Here is a 24,319-nt window from a genome sequence, read left to right as displayed (position 1 = left end):
AAAACTAAAGACAAACGTATGCATTGCATCTCATGAATTCATTATTAAACATATTCTGCTACATAATTTCAAATGTTAGCATCAGAAAGAACTTTGCACAGGGTACAACTAATGACTGAAAGTTATCCCGACAGACAAGATTACGCCGAGAAGCAATGTATCCTACGTATACAAGGGGCATGGCATGCTTTACTCAACCAATCTGGGGCAATCCAGTCAAGATTATAAGAATCTCTCAAAAGCCAAACAATCAAAGGCATACACCTCAAGTGGGTTTCAAACTATTTGTCCAAACAATCTGGGGCAATCAAGTCAAGATTCCGAGAACCTCTCAAGGATGCCAAAATAATCAGGGGCACGCATCCAAGAAAATCTGAAGCTACTTCTCAACCAACATAGGACATCATATTGGGCATATGATTACTAGGGGCATGTCTCCTAAAGTGCACATCTTATAAAGGCCTCGCGAGGCGAATCTTTCCAAAGTTCCTGCTAACTGGGGGCAAATCTATACAAGTCCAGTTTGACATTTTAAGTGACGTGTCCTAAATCAAGTAGTAGTTACTATAATACTGGGGGCAACTTTCACCCATGTCTCCCCACAAAGCCGGGTTCACAAGATCATATCCCCACAGAGTAATCATTAAGAAGATATCTTCAAACGCTCCCGATAGAGACATGGCTGCCCAACAGAGTTTACATCTTCAACACTGTCGCTCTCCTCCAACATGATTTATCAATATCTTTATCACCAATCAGGGAACATCAAGTCACTGATCATCTCCAAGCAGAAATCATAAATTCCCAGCTGAGCATCTTCAAGACAAGATCAGACAGTACAATTACAAGGACATAAAGATCTACTTTCTTAATCAAAGACAACATAAATCATATTCACATATCATATGTCATAAACATGTTCATACACTGCATACATTACCTCATAATGAACTCATACATAACATGCAAAAGCTCTCATTTATTTTGAGGGATTCATTACATAACCCATGCATCATGACATTGCATAAAGATTAACCTTACCTTTTTCAGAATACAGGTACCGACAAATGAACAAAATCTCCAACTTTCCAAGATCTAATTCAGCTACTACGAATGGTACTGACACGATCAATGCTCGAAGATCTAATTCATTTACCACGAACGGTAATGACACGATCACTTTCAAAGTCTAATTCAGCTACTACGAACAGTACTGACACGACAAAAGATCTAATTCGGTTACTACGAACGGTACTGACACGGTCAACTCTCAGAGATCTAATTCTATCATCACGAACGGTGTAGACACGGTCACTGACCTTCTCAGTCTAATTCAGCTACTACGAACGGTACTGACACGACAGAAGATCTAATTCAGATACTACGAACGGTACTGACACGATCAAATTTCAGAGGTCTAATTCTATCATCACGAACGGTGTAGACACGATCACTGACGTCCACGGTCTAATTCAGTTACTACGAACGGTACTGACACGATCAAATTTCAGAGGTCTAATTCTATTATCACGAACGGTGTAGACACGATCACTGACGTCCACGGTCTAATTCAGTTACTACGAACGGTGCTGACACGACAAGAGATCTAATTCAAGTATCACGAACGATACTGACACGATCAATTCCAAAAGGATCTAATTCATCTACCACGAACGGTAATGACACGGTCAACGCGCAAACAACATCTCCTCAAAATTCAACTACCAGATGGCATCCACAAGCCCATCTCCGACAAAAGTCCCTACTTCAACTAGGGCAAATTTCTTGGGTATTCTAGTGTTCAATCCTCTTCTACCTTCAGATTGCGGCAGGCACACAAACCAACCTACATCTTCAGGTTTAAGAAGATTGAACAGGGGCAGCTGTCATACCCCAAAATTTGCCCTCGTATATTTGCGAATGTCACTTTATTACGAATAAAATTGATGGCGCATGTGGTAAGAGTGTAAGACTTGCGGGTGTAAGGTCCCGAATTCGAATCCCACTTCTGATGTTTTTCATCTTTTTATTTTGTTACTAACTTTATTTTTATTATTTATTTATCACAAAAATGTCCTTTTTTAATAATTAAATTGTATTTTTCGTTTTTTTATTTTAATCAATTTTCAAAAATATTAATTTCCCATTTAAATCTTGATGTCATGCTTTTTTAGTCAAAAAATCCAAAATACAAAAAATATTTGAATTGATTTCATTCCACTTTTATTTTAGGATAGTTTCTATGACATTGATCAAAATAATCATAATTTAGATCAAATCAAATTTAATTTAAAATTCTGATTATTATTGGTTAATTGTCATCAAATCTTATTCTATTTTTTTAGTTTGCCTAATATTTTTTAATATAAATACGATGCTTTCATTCAGCCAAGGGGAGGAATCCTAACCTAGCCCTGTAAAAGTTGTTGTTCACTAACATTTTATAATTTCTTACACTGCCTATCGTAGCCTTGTCGTGGATTTTCCAGGTCCTCACAACCTGAAAATAATAGCAGAAACAAGAAGAGGAGACGTCAAAGCGGAAGAATTACGACACTCTGTCTTTGCAGAAGAAAAGAAGGATCTGAAGCATTTGCTATCGGTTCCACGTTTGACAAACTCAGGCCCTATCATAAAAACAACACCACTAACACCATATATGATCAATAACAACAAGTTTTGTTTTGATTTTTTGTAGCAGGTATATCATAAAAAAACAAAAGGAGGTTCACAAGGATTGCAGCCCCAAAAGAAACTCACACGATTTCCAAAAATTCAGTGAAAAAAAAAGAAATTCGGTTTTGGATTTATAGGTTGATTCAAGAAGTTCTATGGATTCGAACACGTTCCTGGAGTCTCTCTGAAACGGATCGGATCATCACCGGTACCTGAAGCACCCAGAACCACGTCCATAATCGCCACGGTTTGCGTTCTTTTCTTTCAATTCGATTCCGATCATACACTAATCATAAACGTGTTTGGTTTATATATTCATGATTGTAAGGATCTGGGTGTTGTTTCGGGACGGTTTAATTGCGTTTTAGGTGCAGATTGAAGCACATACCATGGCTAGGGTTTTGGAGTTCTTAGTTTGGGGCCACGCGATTGAGACCAAATTAATTGAAATCGGCCATGTTTTCGTGCTCAGAGGATAACAATTACTTGATCTGGGTTGTTGTTTGTGTTTAACGTGGTTTATATGATGAGTTTGAAGTTTTCAGGTTTAACCATGGCAGAAATTGCAGCAAGATGGTGGTTGATTCGTAGCAAGAAAATTGAGTCCAAGGTTGAAGACGACTGGGCCGCGCGCGTTGCTGTTTGAATTTCATATGACCTTGTTTTTTATTCATATTATCTGTTGAGTGATTAACGTCAGCGAATTAAAAGCGGTCTGGTGGTTGAATTGATGCTCTTAAGGCCTAAGCATGCAGGGGCGTGGGTTCGATCCCCGCCTTCTGCATATTTATTTTGCTGGATTTCCCTTTAATTCATGATCTCTGCAGATTCAATGCGACTCGGATGCGCATGTCTAAGATACGCCTCCAATCTCCACCCCAGGATCTACACTAGCTCAGATCCAACGACTCAAGCATTGGGGGTGCACCATACTCCATCATCTCTGAACCACACACGATTACCAGCTAAGAACATTTTAATTTCTTTTAATTATACAACTTAGTTTTTATTCTATTTGTTTATATCTTTTTTTAAAAGCCTTTTTATATTCCTTTTTTTATAAAATCGATTCTAAAAACTTCCTTTTTTTCCTCTCTCATAAAAAAGATAAAAAAACAAAATATTTATTTTGATTTTTAATATTTATCTTTATATTAAAAGTTTTATTTAATTTAACTGTTTATTTGTTTATCCATATTTCTATTGATTAAATATTAGGGTTAGGTTGTTTAATCGAAACTTTATCTTCATCGACCTAATTAATTAGGTTGAAAACCAATAATTAATTAAGCTGATTTTATTTATTATATTAAACTTAGTCAATTTATGCCCGATTCAAGGTTTGCGAGAATTTCCCATACACTGAAAAAGTATTATTTTGTATATTCTTTTCAGGGTTGTTTCTAGGTAATTTCTGACTACACGCCACGTCAAATACGAAGCTAAGTTCTAACCTCTCTTATTTAAATATTTATTTACCTTTTAATTTTAATCAGGGTTTAATGCCTTTGTCAATGGAATTCCTCCTACACTTACTTTTTCCCTTTATTCTTTTGCCAATTCTCTAATGGTCAGGGTCAATACTTAAGACTCAAGGAAAATCTCTGCCTATCAACCTTCGCCAATCGAAGCTAAGTGTCTTTACTCTTTTCTTGAATTTTTACTTTTATTGATTAGGGTTAACCAGATTTATGGCTGAATTGATAATGCACTCACCCTACTTTTTGCTTGCCATTTTTCCCGCCTGGCAGGGTTTGCCAAATGCCAAAGCTACGTCATTGGTAACCCTAAATCTTTTCTTCTTTTTTATTTTATTATTACTTATGCCAAACCCTATTAAGGGATCCGCTGGTTACAATTCCCCTATCCTCCGCTGGTTACAATTTCCCGCCCCCTTTATTGCTTTATATTATTATGTACTGCGTGGTTAGTAATTTAGGGAGTGCAACTCTGAATCAATTAGAATAACTGATAATATAATCTGAATTGAATCACATGATTGGTGCACACACGCATGCTTTTTGGGTAACCCTCTCTGTTGCCTTGTTGCCTGTTGCCTTTGTGTTTTTGCAGAATAAGCCACGTCCCTCGAATTCGAGGATACCTCAGCCATGTTGCCTCGATAAAAAGGTCACGACCCTAATGATGCTGCCTTCGATACACAAATGACCTCGACCCTCGGATGTTGCCTACGGAAAAAGGCTGAGGTATCTTCTGGCTGCCTACGAAAATGGCTTATTCTGATCCTTGCCTTAGACTACCTGCCCTTCTATGGCATGGGACAGTCTTATGGCAAAGGATGCTTCGATGACCCTTCAACCTCCAAACGAAAGGCTTCCTGCCCTCTTATGGCAAGGATAGACCCTTTCATTCTGAAAGGCAAAAAGAGACCTATCATCTGAGTTTAAGGTACTTGCCCCTAATTGCCTTGCAATGCTCAAACCTTTTTATTATACTCTTTCTCATAATTTTTCAAAAGGGCAACGCTTATTCACAAGCTAAAGTCCCTATCTCTTTCATCTACATTTTCTAAACAAACGAGCAAGCAAAGCAATTAAGAGCCCATGGAAAACCATGGATGCAAAGGGTGCCTTACACCTTCCCTTTGCATAAATTACCCCCCGAACTTAGATTTCTTTTAAAAGGTTTTTTTCTGTTTCTTTTTGCCTTTCTGATTTAGTTTGGATAAAATAAAAGTCGGTGGCGACTCATGCTTAACCGCGACATTTTCGATTATAAAAAGTCAGTTCACCGTATTACACCCGGTTTCTACCGAGGCTCTGAAAAAGGCGGAGATTGCCAGGAAGCATGCCGAGGATGAGGCGAAAACCCTGAAGGCCGACCGTGAAAAGCTGAAGAAGAAGATTGAAGGGGTTTTGAAGCAGAAGGACGAGGAGATTGCGGCGGAGAAGAAAAAGCTTGCCGACCTTCAATGGGAATGGGCACCCTCGGACGAGGAGTTCGCGGATGTGGCTGCGCTGAAGTCCAGAGCCGAGCTCGTCGAGAAGATAGACGGGCTGAAGATGAACCTTGCTGAGATGGTTGAAGTGGGGTTCAACTCCGCAGTTCGTCAGTTGAAGATTCTGAATCCGGGCCTGAAGGAGGACAAAATTGGGCTCTCGTCAAAAATTGTGGACGGGGTGCTGGTGCCCGAGTCACCCGATGGTGAAGAGGAATCCTAGTTTGGGACTGCGTGCCCGTTCTTTGTTGGTCTGTGTGCCTTTGTAATTGTATGTTGGGCAATGCCCGGATAATTTTTGGGGCCTGCGTGCCCGTCAATTTGTTGTAATGTTTGGATATCGCCGACCAATTTGGTCGGCCTTTAATGCTTTACTGTTTTGGTTTTCTCAATGCGTGTTTTAGAATGTTTACTGTTGCCAATTTTTTAGCCCGGATCATGTTTGTATTCTGGGGAGGTATTCCAACACTTAGGAATATTTTGCTTTTGGACTGTGCTCGGCCTAGGTTAATCTCCCGGGCGTGTGGGGTACGACCCGGGTGTGCAGAGCAGGTGTGCGCTATGAGCGAGCACGAGACCGCGGTCAGGGCCAAGTGCTCGCGGCGTGAACGGTCCCATCGCGAGCTGGGGTTCTGCCATGCAGGTACTGCCACGGTGGGTCTAGGTGTAGAGTCCCCCGTGTAGCCGGTTCTGTTCCTTGGTAGGGAGTCCCGACTGTCGTTGTCATGGAGTGCTCGCGTTCGTACCATGGCGCGAGTCCGTGCCCGGTTCCCCCTCGCGTTCGGGACGAGCGGCCGGGGAGCATTAGCTTGTGTCTAACTGTAATAGCGTCTGGGTTTTTCAGCGTTCCAAGGTCGAGCAAGTTTTTCACCGAGGAGGTTCTCGAGATAATAAGCGCCGTTCTCGGTTTTATCGTAAACTCGGTACGGGCCTTCCCAGTTTGGGGCGAGTTTGCCCTCGCGTGAGTCCTTCATGTTTCTGCGGAGCACTAGGGCGCCGACTTCGAACTCGCGCTTGATAACTTTGGCGTTATGACGCAGGGCTATCTGTTGTTTAAATTTGGCTTCTCGGAGGGAAGATCCTGCTCGGATCTCTTCGACCATGTCGAGTTCTTCCCTCATAGCTTCGTCGTTGAGTTCCTCTTCGAGAGGCGACTCGGTCCGCCGAGAAGGTTCCCGGATTTCTACGGGGATCACGTCTTCGGTGCCGTAGGTTAGTCTAAATGGGGTTTCGCCCGTGCTTGAATGAGGCGTCGTCCTATATGCCCAAAGTACACTGTGTAGTTCCTCGACCCAAGATTTCTTAGCTTCGCCGAGTCTCCTTTTCAATCCTCGGAGGATGACCCGGTTGCCGCTTCGGCCTGTCCGTTTGTCTGGGGATGTTCCACCGAGGTGAAGTGCTGTTTCGTGCCGAGCTTGGCTACAAACTCTTGGAATTTCCTATCAGTGAATTGGGTGTCATTTTCGGTTATTATCGACTGTGGTACTCCAAACCGAGCGAGTATGTTCCGTTTATAAAAACGGAGCACGTTTTGGGACGTGATCTTAGCGAGCGCTTCGGCTTCTATACATTTGGTGAAGTAGTCTACGGCGACCACCAGATATTTGTTTTGGTATGACCCGATTGGGAAAGGTCCGAGGAGGTCCATTCCCCATGTGGAGAAGGGTCAGGGTGATGATAGAGACTTAAGCTTGTTTGGGGGAGCTAAGTGCATGTCGGCGTGACGCTGACATTTATCGCATTTCTGGACGTGCTCCTTGGCGTCTTGCTGCATGGTCGGCCAGTAATACCTGGCTTTGAGGGCATTTCTTGCCAATGATCGGTCGCCGAGGTGTTGGCCACTGATCCCCTCGTGAAGTTCCTGCAGTATCTCGAGCGCTTACGAGGCATCGACACATTTGAGGAGAGGAATGGAAAATCCCCGTCGGTACAGCTTGTTCTCGACGATGGTGTACGAGCAGGCTCGTCTTTTGATCGCTGAAGCCTCCTTCGCGTCGGTCGGAAGTTCGTCCTTCGTGAGGAAGTTGTATACCGGGGTCATCCAGCAGTGGTCGTCGCCTATGGCGAGCACTGGTAGGGTGGTTGATCAGTGGTTTTCACACATATATTTACCGTTGTTTTTAAGTATTTTTAAGTTTTGTTATTGAGTGTTTTATTTCTTTATTCGTCATTTTATGCTTTGGTTGTGTGTTTTAATGTTTTCAGACTGATATGAAGAAATCGGAGTAAATCAGTGCAGAACTCGGAGTTTCGAAGGAATTTCAAAAACATGCTACAGGAGGCCTGACACGGGTGGCCGTGTTGCTCAACACGGGCCGTGTCAGGAAGTAAGCTGGGAGTGAAGTTTGAAAGAAAGGAAAATCAGTGAAGCAACACGGGTGCCCGTGTTGCTCAACACGACCCGTGTTGCTAAGTCTGGGACCAAGTGTAAAAAATAAATATTCCAGGGGACCAACACGGGTGCCCGTGTTGCACAACACGGCCCGTGTTGGGTGATGACGCTGATTTCAGTGATTTTTATTATTTAGTTCAGTGGTTGGCCTGCAGGGGTGTTTTTGGAATTTCCAACCAACTTTAGTGAGTCTGCACTATTTAGGAGGGTTTCCAAGATGAATTAGGGATCTTTTTGCCACACGAAGAATTGGAGGATTGAGAGAAGAAGCCTATGCAATTAGAGAAGAACGGAGAACTCTCATGAGCGGAAGCCATTGAAGATCAAAGTTCATCACCTCTATTGTAATGTCTTTATTTGATATCTGGATGATATGAGTAGCTAAACCCCCCAATGCTAGGGGGGTGTCCCTGATTAACATTTGTGATGATTTTGAATTCCGAATTTCAATAACATGTTTCTCTTTTACATTCAATTTAATGGTATAAGGTTTTTAATGCTTTCCTCGTCGGACCAACTGGATTGATTTATGACTGACAATTAGGATTGACCTCCATTGTTAGGGTTTTTATACCATTATATTATAGTAGATATCACCTAGGACTAGGGATACCCTATAATAACCGGATTGTTCTTGATTATAATAATATTTGATTTGATCACTAATTTCGAAGGACTTTGGGATTAGGATTTCAATGTTCAAAAGTTTGCCCACTAAGGACTTAGGAGCAAATACCCTTAAGAACCGGTAATTGATAAGTTGAACTTTGTTAATGAAATAAGGGTTCAGAATTGTTACATGTTAATGCACACACCTACCCTGGCATGTTACTCATATTTGGCCAATTCAACCTTTTTAAGTTTATTTGCAATTTAATTTGTAATCACAAAAACCAAAACCCCAAGGCTTTTTGTTTAATTGAAGTGCGACTAACTCTATAATCTCACGCAGTCCTTGAGATCGATATTCGGGGAATTTTCCCTTTATTACTACAGAGGCAAAATAGTACACTTGCTATTTTACCGATCAAGTTTTTGGCGCCGTTGCCGGGGACTGCCGAAAATTGTAGAGTTTTAGTTTTATTTCAATTAGAATTTTGTTGCTCTGCGACTAAAATTTTATTTTCTGAAAAAAAAAAATTATTTTATTTTTGTTCCTCATTCTAATAATTGTCTAATCTGTTTATGCGAGGCAAGGCCTCAGCAGAATTTCTTTTTGACGCAGAAATTGAAAGGACTTTTCACGCCAGGCGCAGACAAGCTCATCAAGCTAAACTGGAATCCGAAGAAGAAGTTGTGACAGTTCATTCAGGTTCTGAAAGTGAAGAAGAAGTCATGGGCGAGGTACCACCACCAGAGAGACTCCTCGGAGACTATGGAGTTGCAAATACACCGGGGGGAAGACAAACAATTATCAACCAACCGGTGAATGTCCCTAATTTTCAATTGCACCCAAGCACCATCACTCAGCTCGAAAGAAAGCCTTTCACCGGAAAGGTTAATGAAGATGCAAACAAGCACTTACAGAGGTTTCTGACCATGAGTACAACTTTAAAAATCGAAGGTCATACAGAAGAGGCCAAGAAGCTGAGAATGTTTCCATTCACCTTGGCAGAAGAAGCAGAAGAGTGGTTTTATTCCCTTCCAGCGGGCAGCATTACATCATGGGAAGAGATGGAAAAAGCTTTCTTAAATGAGTACTTTCCCGCTTCGGTATTTATAAGGAAGAGGTATGACATTCTAAATTTCAAGCAGCAGGAGGGTGAGCCCTTAGGAGATGCCTACAAAAGATTCAAAAGAATTCTAGTGGCATGTCCCACTCACAACATGGACAAGACTGAACAGATGCAAGTATTTGTCAATGGGCTCAGAATCAAAACAAAGCAGTTAATTGATACAGCAGCTGGAGGCTCGACAAATTTCACAACAGCCTCAGGAATCATCAAAATCATTGAAGCAATAGCTGCAAATGAGCATTTGGAATTGTATGACAGGTGTGCTAGCAAACCGGAAGGAATCATTGATCTCAAGCTGGAGACTTCTAAAACTCGGGTTGAAGATGCGATAGCCGCAGAAGTTGAAAAGAAATTGAAGGCTATGAATATAGGTAAACAACAGGTGGCTCAAGTTCAACAAGCTCAACCTGTCAGCTGTGAGATCTGTAATGGTCCACACCAAACGGTGTACTGTTTTGCTACTCCCAAGCAGATTGAAGAAATCAAATTCCTAAGGCAAAACAACCCGTATTCTAACACCTATAATCCAGGGTGGAAGAATCATCCAAATTTTGCTTGGAAAGATCAACAACAACAAGGTACCCAGAAGGCAGAATGGGAAGTGGCAATTGAAAGATTAGCTGGGCAATGTTGTCAGTTCCAAGAAGAAACAAGAAACAACCACAGAAACACTTCAGCCTCAATTAAAAATCTGGAAGTTCAAGTGGGGCAGATAGCACAGCATCTCACTCTACAGGCACAAGGTACCCTTCCGAGCTCAACGGTGAAAAATCCGAAAGACCAAGAGAAGATTAATGCTGTTACTACAAGAAGTAGGAGAGTAGCAGAGTCTGAAAAAGAAAAAGAGGAAATAGATGACCCCTTGGTAATAGAGGTGGATCTGGAAATAAGAGAAAATCAAAGAGAGCCAGAAGTTGTGGTGCCACCGGCTAAACCAATTGAAGAAAAAAATAAGAAAGACGCGGGACCGGTGATAAAACTGCCCTTCCCCTTCAGAGTGACAAAGAAGGGTTCAAGAGAGAAAGACTTTGAGAAGTTTACTAAATTGTTCAAAAAGTTAGAGGTAAATCTACCATTCTTTGAAGCACTTGAGCACATGCCTTTATACAAGAAATTTATGAAGGAGGTGTTGGGGAAAAAGAGATCACTAGGAGGAGAACCAAAAATTGCAACGGAGAAGTGTGGTATAGTTTCGACAGCAAGAAAGATCCCAATAAAGAGGAAAGACCCTGGGGCGGTGGCGATACCATGCACCATCAAGAATATAGCATTTAAAAAGGTACTCCTCGATTCTGGGTCTAGTGTGAGTTTAATGCCTTTGTCCATTTTCAAAAAGCTTGAATTAGAAAAGATTAGCGAAAGTAAAACACAGTTAAGGTTCGCTGATCACACCGTCAAGAAATCCTATGGGGTAGCTGAAGATGTATTAGTGGAAGTTGATAAGTTTGTATTCCCTGTTGACTTCCACATCATGGATATTCCGGAAGACGAAGAAACTCCTATCCTTCTTGGGAGACCATTTTTGTCGACAGGTCGCTGCAACTTCGACATAGAAAAAGGGACACTAACACTGAAATCATTTGATGAAGAAGTAACCTTGAAGATGTTAGGAGTCAAGAAAAATAGGGCAGTTGTGAATGAGAAAACTTCAGCCGGTATGGCAGAAGGTGAAAAAGAAGACAAAAATCCTAAAAATCTTCAAGAAAAAGTTTCAAGCATAGCCTCTCGGTTGGAACCAACTTATGCTGCTGTCAAAAGTCCTAAGAAAGCTAAGGAAGTCAAGAAGAATGTGGGAAGTAAAGTGAAGAGGATGGTTATCCATGCTTTTCATCTTCATGAGTTCGTGGTTGCGGAAGTGGTGAGTAACAAGGTTTGGAAAAGGAAATACCCTCCATAATAAAGGGTAATGAACCGTCGAGCCATGCGACGTTAAACGAAGCGCTGCGTGGGAGGCAACCCACGGTTTTTATAATTAATTTCTCTTTTTTTTTTTTATTTTATTTTCAGGAAATAAAAGAGGACGTCTCCGGTGAAAGCTTTGAAGTGATCATTAGAGCCAATTACCCTCTGTGAGTCACCTCTCTCAGGCTCGTTCGGAAACATTGAGGCCAATGTTTAGTTCAAGTTTGGGGGAGGCTCTTCTCTTTGCATTTTATTTTTATGTTATTGGTATGATGTGAAACCATAAAGTGAATTCTGCCCAAATTTTAACCGAAATTTTAATTTTTGTTGAAGAACTTTTGATCCTAAAGAGCAATCGGGAATAGTATATAGAGATGAAGCGAGGATTGTTTGAGGACAGGAAGTGCGGAATAATGTGACAAGAGGTTTGTTTAAAGCACCCTTGGGTCCCTGAAAGAGATACGAGTCTAACGTGTAGATTTGCACCATAGTACTTGTCTCCTGAGAAGTACTTATCGAGTAGTTTATTGATACAGTCTGGCATAATTTAGATTCACTTGCATGATGACTGGTTGAGAAAAAAAAAGAGATATAAAGTTGGCATCAAATGATGAAAAGGCGGTAAAAGGCAATCGGCTCGCTAAGTTGGGTAACCCTCACCCGGTTATTCAGCCCAAAGGAGATTGAACCCCAAACGTCGTCCAAAAGGACAATATATAACTGCAAAGTTTGAAAATTTCATCGGTAATAAAAAGTAGCCAATGCTGCTAGTTTGGTGCCAGGAAAAAGAAAATAAGAAGCCTCGACTCGTCTCATGCAGGTGATGATTATTATAAGAAATGCAGTGCCTTAATATGATTGTCCGAATGAAAGAGGAGGAAAATCGGAAAGAGACTTAAGTGCAAAGCATAGTTGGAGAGGTATCCGAAACAGGAGCTTGAGGTTTAATGTGGTAACAAAACTCGTCGCGTCATGTGAATGCCGAACCAACTGTTTCTTGATCAATACAGACGGATATCTCACGTATGAACACCGTGTGCTTTGAGGGTCATTAACTTTTGTAGTGTCGCTTGAGGTCAAGCAACGGTTTAAGTTTGGGGGAGTTTGATCAGTGGTTTTCACACATATATTTACCGTTGTTTTTAAGTATTTTTAAGTTTTGTTATTGAGTGTTTTATTTCTTTATTCGTCATTTTATGCTTTGGTTGTGTGTTTTAATGTTTTCAGACTGATATGAAGAAATCGGAGTAAATCAGTGCAGAACTCGGAGTTTCGAAGGAATTTCAAAAACATGCTACAGGAGGCCTGACACGGGTGGCCGTGTTGCTCAACACGGGCCGTGTCAGGAAGTAAGCTGGGAGTGAAGTTTGAAAGAAAGGAAAATCAGTGAAGCAACACGGGTGCCCGTGTTGCTCAACACGACCCGTGTTGCTAAGTCTGGGACCAAGTGTAAAAAATAAATATTCCAGGGGACCAACACGGGTGCCCGTGTTGCACAACACGGCCCGTGTTGGGTGATGACGCTGATTTCAGTGATTTTTATTATTTAGTTCAGTGGTTGTCCTGCAGGGGTGTTTTTGGAATTTCCAACCAACTTAAGTGAGTCTGCACTATTTAGGAGGGTTTCCAAGATGAATTAGGGATCTTTTTGCCACACGAAGAATTGGAGGATTGAGAGAAGAAGCCTATGCAATTAGAGAAGAACGGAGAACTCTCATGAGCGGAAGCCATTGAAGATCAAAGTTCATCACCTCTATTGTAATGTCTTTATTTGATATCTTTGTAATTTCTTTGGATGATATGAGTAGCTAAACCCCCCAATGCTAGGGGGGTGTCCCTGATTAACATTTGTGATGATTTTGAATTCCGAATTTCAATAACATGTTTCTCTTTTACATTCAATTTAATGGTATAAGGTTTTTAATGCTTTCCTCGTCGGACCAACTGGATTGATTTATGACTGACAATTAGGATTGACCTCCATTGTTAGGGTTTTTATACCATTATATTATAGTAGATATCACCTAGGACTAGGGATACCCTATAATAACCGGATTGTTCTTGATTATAATAATATTTGATTTGATCACTAATTTCGAAGGACTTTGGGATTAGGATTTCAATGTTCAAAAGTTTGCCCACTAAGGACTTAGGAGCAAATACCCTTAAGAACCGGTAATTGATAAGTTGAACTTTGTTAATGAAATAAGGGTTCAGAATTGTTACATGTTAATGCACACACCTACCCTGGCATGTTACTCATATTTGGCCAATTCAACCTTTTTAAGTTTATTTGCAATTTAATTTGTAATCACAAAAACCAAAACCCCAAGGCTTTTTGTTTAATTGAAGTGCGACTAACTCTATAATCTCACGCAGTCCTTGAGATCGATATTCGGGGAATTTTCCCTTTATTACTACAGAGGCAAAATAGTACACTTGCTATTTTACCGATCAGTGGTCGCGTTCTTGTCTATGCTCGGGCTTGATAGGATTTCCTGGATCACCGACTTGTTTCCGCCTTTCTTTGTCGTGCTCGCGAGTTTGGATAAGACGTCGGCTCGGGTGTTGTGTTCTCGGGGTATATGCTCGACTTCCCCTTTTGCGAAGCTTTTCATCTTATCTTTTGACGAGCGTGAGGTACTAGATGAGCACGTCGGTTTTGGCTTGGTAATTGTCGTTGATTTGGGACGCGACGAGTTGGAAGTCGGTGTATATCTTAACTTCTCGAGCACCCATATCTTTGGCGAGTCGTAGGCCCACTAGGAAGGCTTCGTATTCGGCCTGGTTGTTCGATGTGGTGAAGGATAATACTAGGGACACTTCGATGATAAGCCCTTCGTCGTTCTCTAGGATGATGCCGACCCCGCTTCCCGAGCTGTTTGAGGCGCCATCTACGTAGATGGTCCATTTATCCTCGGTGTGGAGCGGGGAGTTGGAGATTGAGGTCATCTCGGCTACAATATCTGCCAGTGCTTGAGCTTTCAGTGCCTCCCTGCTTTCGTACTGTATGTCGAATTCGGATAGCTCAAGGGACCACTTCAGCATTCTCCCGGCCATGTCTGGTCGGGTGAGAAGTTGCTTGATTGGATGATTGGTTCGAACGACGATGGTATGGGCAAGGAAGTAATATCTCAGTCTTCTGGCTACTGTTATTAGGGCCAGTGCGACTTTCTCGATTTGTTGGTATCGCACCTCGGGTCCTTGTAGAGCTTTGCTGGTGAAGTATACGGATTTCTGCCCGTTGTCAGCCTCTCGGATTAGGGCCGTGCTGACTGCCTCGTTTGAGACGGCCAGGTAGAGATACAAGATCTCGTTGTCTCCAGGTCGGGAGAGGACGGGTGGCTCTGAGAGTACTTGCTTAAGGTGGGATAGGGCTTGCTCGCACTCCTCGGACCATTCAAAGGTCGCTTCCTTTCGCAGTAACTTAAAGAATGGGAGAGCGTGCTGAGCGGACTTTGCGACGAAATGGGATAGTGCCGTGAGCATCCCGTTTAGGACTTGGATGGATTTTTTATTGTTAGGAGTGGGGAGTTCCGAGAATGCTCGGCATTTATCCGGGTTGGCTTCTATTCCCCTTTCGGTTAAGTAGAAACCGAGGAACTTGCCTGCTCGAATGCCGAAGGTGCACTTCTCTGGGTTAAAACGCATCTTGCAGGACCTGGCCTGCTTGAATACTCGCTCGAGATGTGTGGTGTGGTCGGTGTCTTCTCGAGATTTGACGATCATGTCGTCCATATACACCTCGAGGGTGTCACCAATCTCTCCTCGGAACACTTTGTTCATCATCCGTTGGTAAGTGGCTCCGGCGTTTTTGAGTCCAAAGGGCATCACGTTGTAATAGTAGTTGCCCGACTCGGTCATAAACACCGTGCACTGTTTGTCGCACCTCGCCATGGGGATTTGGTTATAACCTGAATAAGCATCCATAAAAGATAACAGTTTATAGTTGGCCGAGTTGTCGACCAGTTTGTCAATGTTAGGCAATGGATAAGCATCTTTGGGACATGCCGGTTAACATCAGTATAATCATCACACATTCTCCATTTTCCATTAAATTTTTTGACTAGTACAACATTTGAGAGCCAAGTTGAATACTTGGCCTCGGAAATAAAATTCGCCTTTAAGAGGTCTTTTACAGCTTTCTCTGCAGCCCCCGCTTTCTCGGGAGATTGCCGACGCCTACGTTGAACTACTGCCTTCGCGGCTGGATCAATGGAGAGATGGTGGCATGCGACCTCAGGGTCAAGTCCGGCAATTTCAGCTGCGCTCCAAGCGAACAGGTCGGCGTTGGCTCGAAGGCAGGCCATGAGCTGCTTCCTCGGTAAGTCTGGGATATCCTTGCCGATCTTCACCTCTTTGTTGGGGTTGTCGCCCAGCGGAACGAGCTCGAAGTCCCCGTCTGGGATAGGTCGGGCGGGGTGAGCTGTCTTCGGTCGCGTCCCTTCGCCATTCTTCAGTTCTTCTTCCGTGAAGCGAGCGTCGAGGTCGACTGAGCTGACATTGGTCGGTTGATGCTTGTCTTCCCGAGGAGGCTTGTCTTCGGCCCTTGGCTTTTTGTTGGAGTTGGAGGGAGGAGAGATTAGTTGCAACCCTTTCACCGAGGCATCGAATATTCTCCTGGCGGCTTCGATGTCGGCGTTGATGGTGGCTACTTGTCCCCTTCTCATGTAGAATTTCATTTTCAGATGCACGGTCGAGGGAACGGCTGTGAGCTCAGCTAGAGTGGGGCGCCCGATGATGCAGTTGTAGAGGGTCTTGCAGTCGATCACTAAAAACCTTGTCTTGACTTGTCTAGAAGCTTCCCCTTCCCCGAAGGTGACGATTAGTTTGACATAACCCCAAGGTTTGGTGGTCGCCCCGTTGAAACCCTGGAGGTCGGAGCGCACATATGGAGTGAGATGTGAGTCGTCTAGCTGGAGGGTCCAGAACAGGTGGGAATACATGATGTCGACCGAGCTTCCCTCGTCGACTAGGACCCGTCGGACGTCAAAATTTTCCATTCTTGCTCGGAAGAGCAGGGGAATTGTGGCGTTCGGGGCTCCACCGGGCAGCTCTTCTAAATAGAAGGTGATCGGGTCCGATTTCCCTTTGAACTTCTGCAGGGTAGGGCCGATGTCTGAGTTGGCGCTGATCAACTCATCAAACTTTCTCTTCACTGAACTGATAGTGAGAGAACCGGGGTCTCCGCCATTGGATATGACCATCGCGGTCGGGAACCCTTCCCATGTGCTAAAGGCGGTCGTTACCCCGACCGAGGGTATGAAGTCCTCTAGTCGGGTGATGGATAGAGCTACTTGTAAGGGTCCACTGTTTGGTGAGTTGCCCTCGTCAGAGTTCCGTTGGACGTCTCTCCGGGAAGGTTCTCCTTTCTTTGTGTACTTCGAAAGGCGACCTTCCTTAATCAGGGTCTCGATGGCGTCTTTGAGATGTACGCATTCGTTAGTCAGATGCCCATGGCTCTTGTGATACTTGCAGTACTTGGATTTGTCGGTCCCCGGTCTGGTAGGGTTGGACTTCGGGGGCTTGACGTTGGAGTTCTTGAAGTCGATGCTTTTACACTCGGCCAGGATCTTCTCGCGCGAAGCGTTCAGGGGAGTATAGTCGCTGAATCGACCGGCTGGTCCTCGACGTTCTTTGGGGTCGTGGGACCTGTCATCTTTCCTTTTCTCATGTCCCCGGCGCGAGCCCGAGTTATCGTGGTTCGAGCTGCGGGCAGCATCGTTGCCCCTCGAAGCTTTTATCGCAGCCGCTTCGCCTTCTTCGAAAGCGATGAAGGCTTGGGCCTTGTGGAGGAGGGCGTTCATGGTGTGCACCTTCTCGATTTTTATTGCCTTTTTGAAGTCGCTTCCGGGGAGGAGTCCTCGCTCTAGGAGGTATCTCTTCATGTAGTCGGTCGTTTGTACCTGGACGGCCTCTTTGTTGAACCTGTCGAGGTAGTCTCGGAGAGGTTCGTTGGTTCCTTGGATCACGGCCTCGAAGTTTGCATCTGACTTTGGTTGCCGACGGGAGGCTGTGAAATGGCTTAAGAAGAGTTCCTTCAGCTCGGTCCAAGAGTGGATTGAGTTGGGAGGCAAATTCCTGTACCATGTCATCGCCCCTTTCCGGAGCGTGGTTGGGAAGATGCAACACTTAATGGACCCTCGAACGATGTGATAATCTATGACGGCTTCGATGCTTCGGATGTGGTCATCGGGATCAGTATTTCCATCGTATAGGTCCAAGGTCGGTGGTTTTTCCATTCCTCGTGGAAGATGAGCTCTTCCGATGCTTTCGGACAAGGGGCTGCAGAAGTCTTCCTCGTCACTTGGTCCTGGAGAGGTCGAGTGCTTGCCTCGCCGGGACTTCACCTGTGCTCTGCCCGGGTTTTGCGGTTGTCCCGGGGAGGGGAACGCTCCCGGGGTTTCAACACAACTTTGGAGGGGCCTCGGGAATCTCGCTCGGGGGAGAGTTCCCCAGCTTCTGCGATCTCAGGTCTCTGATTCCTCCTGCTCTTTCGTGGTGGAGAGCAGGAATATGATCTCTGACGGTGATACCTTTTAGGCGGGGAGCGCGAAGAGGACGGGGAGCGTCGACGATACCTCCTCGGCGGTGAGCGCGAGGAAGAATAGGAACACGACCGATAGTGTCTCCGCGGGGGGGAACGATATCGCCGCTTCCTTTCCAGCTCATCAATGCGGTCACCTTGAAGCCGGATGAGGCGGTTGATCTTCTGCAGTTCTTTGAGCAAGAGGACGGTGGTGGAGTCGGCTTCCTCGGGGATATCGGCTTGTTCTTGGTCGTCTTCGTAGTGAACTCTTCGCCTCTCGGAGGTATGGGTGAACGAGGAGGCAACCTGCCCGTCTCTGGCGTCAGTTTCGTTTAGGTTATGAGCCTGCTCTGGTCCATTCTGGGGTTGAGGCTGCTCGTCCCACCGTTTTGAACTTGTTCGACGTTCTGAAGTTGCTGTCTTCTGTTGGGTTGCGAGGTCTCATGCCTCTGTCCCCTTTGCTCGTCAGCGGTATGCTGCTGTCCCTCCCGCCGGTGTCGATTCGTCCCCTCGGGGGTGGAATCGTGGATGAGGGGATCCAGATGGAAGGGATCAGGGTTTGGGACGTTGACGTTGTTCTTGTTGCCAGCCACGACGATCGTAGAATGGATTAGCTTTGATCTTTGTTTGTTAAAGAAGGGGGAGCAAGGTTCCCACAGACGGCGCCACTGATCGTACTTGATCAGAAGAATCGTCACGGGCTGCTCGGAACTGGGTCTTCGAGGAGTGAGAAGGGGGGGTTTACCTGCAAGGTACTCCGATGCCAAAGTAAGGAAACGAGCAAAGGAGCACAAGTACAAACTAAGAGTTAGAAAGAAGTGAATACCTGACCCTCTAGTGAAAGAGGGTATTTATAGCCCCCAGCGCTGGGCCATGATCTCGCTATTTGGGTTGGACGCCCAGACCCAATTAGGAGACTGCCAGGTTTCCTGGACAGAAATATCGGAGGTGCGTGAGTGCCCTCTATCCTGGTTAACCGCTCCGAAGTTTAAGGGAGACGCGGTCTTTTAGAGACCACGTGGACTCCGTACTATTCGGGGGGTTGGATGTGAAAAGAGCTCTACGAGGAGCAGGGTCCTCGGCAGAGAGGATGCTTGCGGGGAGCATCCTTGCCGGGCGTCAGGCAGGTCACGAGGGGCATTATGTCGAGTATAGTGGGGACGAGCATTCCAAGCCCAATTATGGGGCTCAGAGGGATTTGGGTCTCTAAGGCTGAGTGGGCTGAAAGTAGATTGGGCCTAATCTTGGCCCAGTCCAAAACAATATATATATATATATATATATATATATATATATATATATATATATATATATATATATATATATATATATATATATATATATATATATATATATATATATATATATATATATATATATATATATATATATATATATATATATATATATATATATATATATATATATATATATATATATATATATATAAAGAATTACCAAAATTTGTTTCTATTAGAAACTTGTATATTCACCAATCATATCTCATATTTTTAATAATTGTCTCGTTATTGATTATATTTTAATAATAATGTAATTAGAGTTAATATATTATATATTTATTCATAAAGAATATAACAAATGAATACAATTTATTAATACAATTAATGTATATTGTTTTTTACATTTTTGTAAAGAGACAAAATTTACTTTTGATATGATCATAAAACTTTATATGTACTAATTAAATAAAATGATAATAAATAATTGTAAGAACTTAGAAAGAATGATAAATTTATCTTTTTCATAAAAATTTATATTTTATATCATATTTGTCTCATATTGTTTTATCAATTTCTAACATTTATAGCATTTTTTAGTTTAACTCATAACATTTTATCATAAAAAAACTTTAATTTTTTTTTAATAAATTAATATTTTAATATCATTTATTAAATTTAGTAATATTTTTAATTTAGTTAATATATTGCACATATTTTTAAAAAGAAAAACTCAAATAAATTTATGAACAATAACCACAAATATTTTGAATAGTAAAAGGAAAATCATATTTTTTTTACAAAAATTTAAACAATAATGGTAAGTCAGGTATAATATTAAATAAATATTTATCTTTGAAATAAAAATAAGTCATATTAAATTAAAAAGAGTTAAATATTTTTCTTTTTCTTTTATCATGTCACCATATATGATATGATTTTTTTCATCCATGATACTTTTAAATAAATTCATAAAAAACCATTCTTAATTTACCAAACTATTTTTATAGGTGTTTAAGTATGGTTTGACCCAATTTCAGGTGTTGTGTAAGTCTCGTTCTATTTTTTTTTTTTTGACAGCAAGAAACTAAACCATTTCATTATAAATAAGGTTGTGAATACATGTAGGTACATCGTTAAAAGTATGAGAACTAGCATGAAATGGAGCCGCCTTAGCCAAAGCATGAGCAACCTCATTAGCTTGTCTTCTAATGAACTTAACCTGAAAGTTCTTAGTAGAGTGAGTCAAAAGCTGATAACAGACTCGAGTAATGGCGCCGAAATTTGAGTCGCTTGGCTTGGGGATAGTCACACTATCCACTACAGTTTTTGAATCCGACTCGAAATCCATATTATCATAGCCCAGCTCCAAAACCCATTTAATAGCTGCCAATAGACTTAGAGCCTCGCCAATATCAACATCAGTAATAGGTGAAAACCAATCTGTCTAGCTGCAATAAACCTCCCATCATCGTCTCTGATACAGGAACCTATACCGACCTTGTTACTAGAAAAAGAAGCATCAATGTTACATTTAAACCGACCATATGGTGGCTTACACCACTTAGTAACAGCTGTCAGTTGCTCTACAGGAGACACTATGTTCCTGACCTGATGGGCGTCTCTCCAACGTAATAAAAGATGAGAACATCTCATGCATATATTATCAGGAGACTCCTCAATCTGATTCCAAAGAGCATTGTTTCTACTTTTCCAGATACTCCACATAATAGTTGAAAGCACCGCCTTATTTTCATGATTTGAGGCCTGCAGGAAAGAAAACACAAAAGAAACAAAATCTCCACCATTACTGACCAACTGCTGAATAGTGTGCCATAGTCCTACTTTTTCCCAGCAGACGATACTCTTGGGACACTGGAAGTATAAATGGTTATTATTCTCAAAACCACTTCCACAAATTACACAACTATCAAGACACCCAACACCTTTGTCAATGAGACGCACTCTGGTAGGCACACAATTCCTACATAAGCACCAAAGAAAGTTCTTGACTCTAGGGGGAATCTTCATCTTCCAAATTAAATCCCAATTTTCATTGATACGGAGATGAGAAGTGTCAATGGCTTCGTTAATACAGTAACGATAAGCACTACGCACAGAAAAAATGTCATTATTTTCAAGATTCCAAACTATTCTATCCTCGTGGACCGCTTCGAATAAAGGAGTGTTGACAATTTTCTGCGCTACTCCGCCACCTACTAACTGATGAATCAAGTTTAAATTCCACTGTTTACCGGTCGGACTAAGAAGATCTGAAACTTTGAGATTTACCACCATCGGATTATCTGGCCACGGATTAGTAACTGTAGAACAATCATGTAACCAGTTTTGATCCCAAACCGAGATGCGCTCGCCCGTACCAATACTCCATTTATAACCTCCTCTCACCACAAACTTTGCACTCCAGATACTCCGCCAAACATAACATGGATTATGTCCAATCTCTGACTTAAGAAAATTGCAACTTGGAAAATATCTAGCCTTGTACAGGCGCGAAACCAGAGTGTTTGGATTTTTCATGAGACTCCAAGCTTGTTTACTTAACATGGCATAATTGAACGCACTTAGATTTTTGAACCCCATACCACCAACATTCTTAGGCATAGAGAGCCTATCCCACGATAACCAATGTATACCTTTAGCACTACCTCTTTTATGACCCCACCAGAACGAATTCAACATTTTCTCAATTTCATCAATCGAGGAGGAAGGAAGCAAGAAAATACTCATAATATATGTCGGAATAGATTGAAGGACAGATTTTATGAGCGTTTCCCTACCTGCTTGCGATAGACTGCGGCTACTCCAGGAATTTATCTTCTTCCAGATTCTATCTTTAATGAATTTGAAAGTAGCTTTCCTGTTTCTTCCTATCATAGAGGGAACTCCAAGGTATTTCCCGGTACCCAAAACTTGTTGAACTCCTAACGTGTCAGCCATAAGATTTTTGAGAACAGGATCTATATTTCTACTACAATAGAATTCGGATATCTGGAAATTGATAGCTTGACCAGAGGCTTCTTCATAAGTGGTAAGAATACTCTTCATCATATTTGCTTCGCTAATAGCTGCTCTGAAGAAAAGAAAGCAATCGTCGGCAAAAAGTAAATGAGAGATAATAGGAGCATTCTTACAAATTTTGACACCGTGAATATCCCCCTGCGCTTCTGCTTGTTTAATAAGGGCTGAAAGACCTTCAGAGCACAAGATAAACAAATACGGGGACAAAGAATCACCTTGCCTCAAACCCCGACCCAGAACAATCGGACCCACCAACTTTCCGTTCACACCCACAGAGTAATCAACAGTTTCCACACAAAGAATAATCCACCCAATCCATTTCTGACAGAAACCCATAGTAGAAAGCACATCCTTAAGGTAGTCCCAATCAATTCTATCGTAAGCTTTACTAATATCAAGTTTAAGAGCTATGTCACCAGCCTTACCTCTTGTCTTAGCCTTCATATGATGAACTACCTCAATGGCTGCCATGGCATTGTCCAAAATAGATCTTCCCGGCACAAAAGTCGATTGGTTATCAGAAATGCATTTGTCGAGGACTCTCTTAAGCCGATTAGCAAGAACTTTAGCTATAACTTTATACAAAACATTGCAGAGAGCAATCGGTCTCCAGTCTTTCATGGTAGATTGAGAATCTCCTTTCGGAATAAGAGTGATATTTGTCGAATTAAGCTTTTCAGGAAAAATACCGCTTTCAAGCCATGAGCAGCTGGCGTTGAAAATTTCATCCCCACATAAATCCCAGAACTGATGGTAGAAACCGGGATTAAAACCGTCCGGACTCGGACTTTTATCAGCTTGCATAGAAAAAAAAGCTTCTTTAAATTCAGCAATATCAAACTGATTAGTCAACATATCATTATCTTCATTAGAAATGGTTGTGCAAATAGCTTGAAGAACCCAGTCCCGAGAACTTGGCTTCTTCTGAAATAAATCAATAAAATAATCGTGGGCTACTTTACACATCCCTTCCGACGAACTGACAATCTCCCCATTGTCGTTTGTCAGCGATCTGATAGTATTAACTTTCTTCCTAGTAGAGGCTGAAATATGAAAGAAGCGCGTATTTAAATCGCCATCCTTATACCAGTGTACTTTTGCTCTTTGTTTCCAGAAAATATCATCTTTAACCAGAAGAGTGTTCAAGCGGCGTTTAAGAGCTGTGAAATAATTAATATTTTCTCCTCCAACATGCTGTCTAACAATATTAATTTTCCTGCTGATGCTCTCAATTTCCTTTATAGATTTGTTATTGTTGTCTTTACTCCACTGTAACAAGCTTTCTCCACATGCTTCCATTTTATCAATGATACTGTCATATTCTCCAGCACCACTGAGCCACTGCTCTTGAACAAAGTCTCGTTCTATTAAATAGTCATTTTATTAGACTAATTAAGATATTAAAATTTTTTTATAACTTTGTATTAGAAATTTAAATAATTATTCTACCTCATTATTACGCATACACCACATAACAAAAATCATAATTAATCATTTTTGCTTTACAATAATCGTAATAATTACTAAAAAACTCACCTAATTTCCGATGAGTAAGACTAAAAAAATCTAGTATTGAATCTAAAAAAGGAAAATGATTTGTTTATGTATTATATAATCATTTAATTTAATCATTTAAATAAAAAGAATTTTTTTTTATATTTAAATACACAAATAATGAGTCAAAAAAACAATAAAGCTTTTCATATATTTTGTTGATTACATTAATATTGATATGATATTATAGAAAAACAGTGACACAAATTTAAGAAATAAAATGTTTGATTAATCTAAAATTTAGAAAGATCCAATTATGCTTCCAATTGAATCAATAAACCTGATACAAAT

General features: G+C 41.9%; 1 protein-coding gene across 1 annotated transcript; it reads right to left on the bottom strand.

The window, feature by feature from the left end:
• Nucleotides 1–18,011: 18,011 nt before the first annotated feature.
• Nucleotides 18,012–23,773, bottom strand: LOC131630038 (uncharacterized). The gene is made up of 4 exons (XM_058900832.1): nt 22,600–23,773; nt 20,933–22,524; nt 20,565–20,837; nt 18,012–18,617 (listed from the first exon to the last, which is right to left on the bottom strand). The coding sequence occupies exons 1-4, from the start codon at nt 23,771–23,773 to the stop codon at nt 18,012–18,014; spliced, it is 3,645 nt and encodes a 1,214-aa protein (XP_058756815.1).
• Nucleotides 23,774–24,319: the final 546 nt, after the last annotated feature.

This window comes from Vicia villosa, unplaced genomic scaffold (assembly GCF_029867415.1).
Source record: "Vicia villosa cultivar HV-30 ecotype Madison, WI unplaced genomic scaffold, Vvil1.0 ctg.000637F_1_1, whole genome shotgun sequence".
Lineage (NCBI taxonomy): Eukaryota > Viridiplantae > Streptophyta > Magnoliopsida > Fabales > Fabaceae > Vicia > Vicia villosa.
Note: the sequence above shows the minus strand (reverse complement) of the source record. Positions and strands in the feature narration are given on the sequence as shown.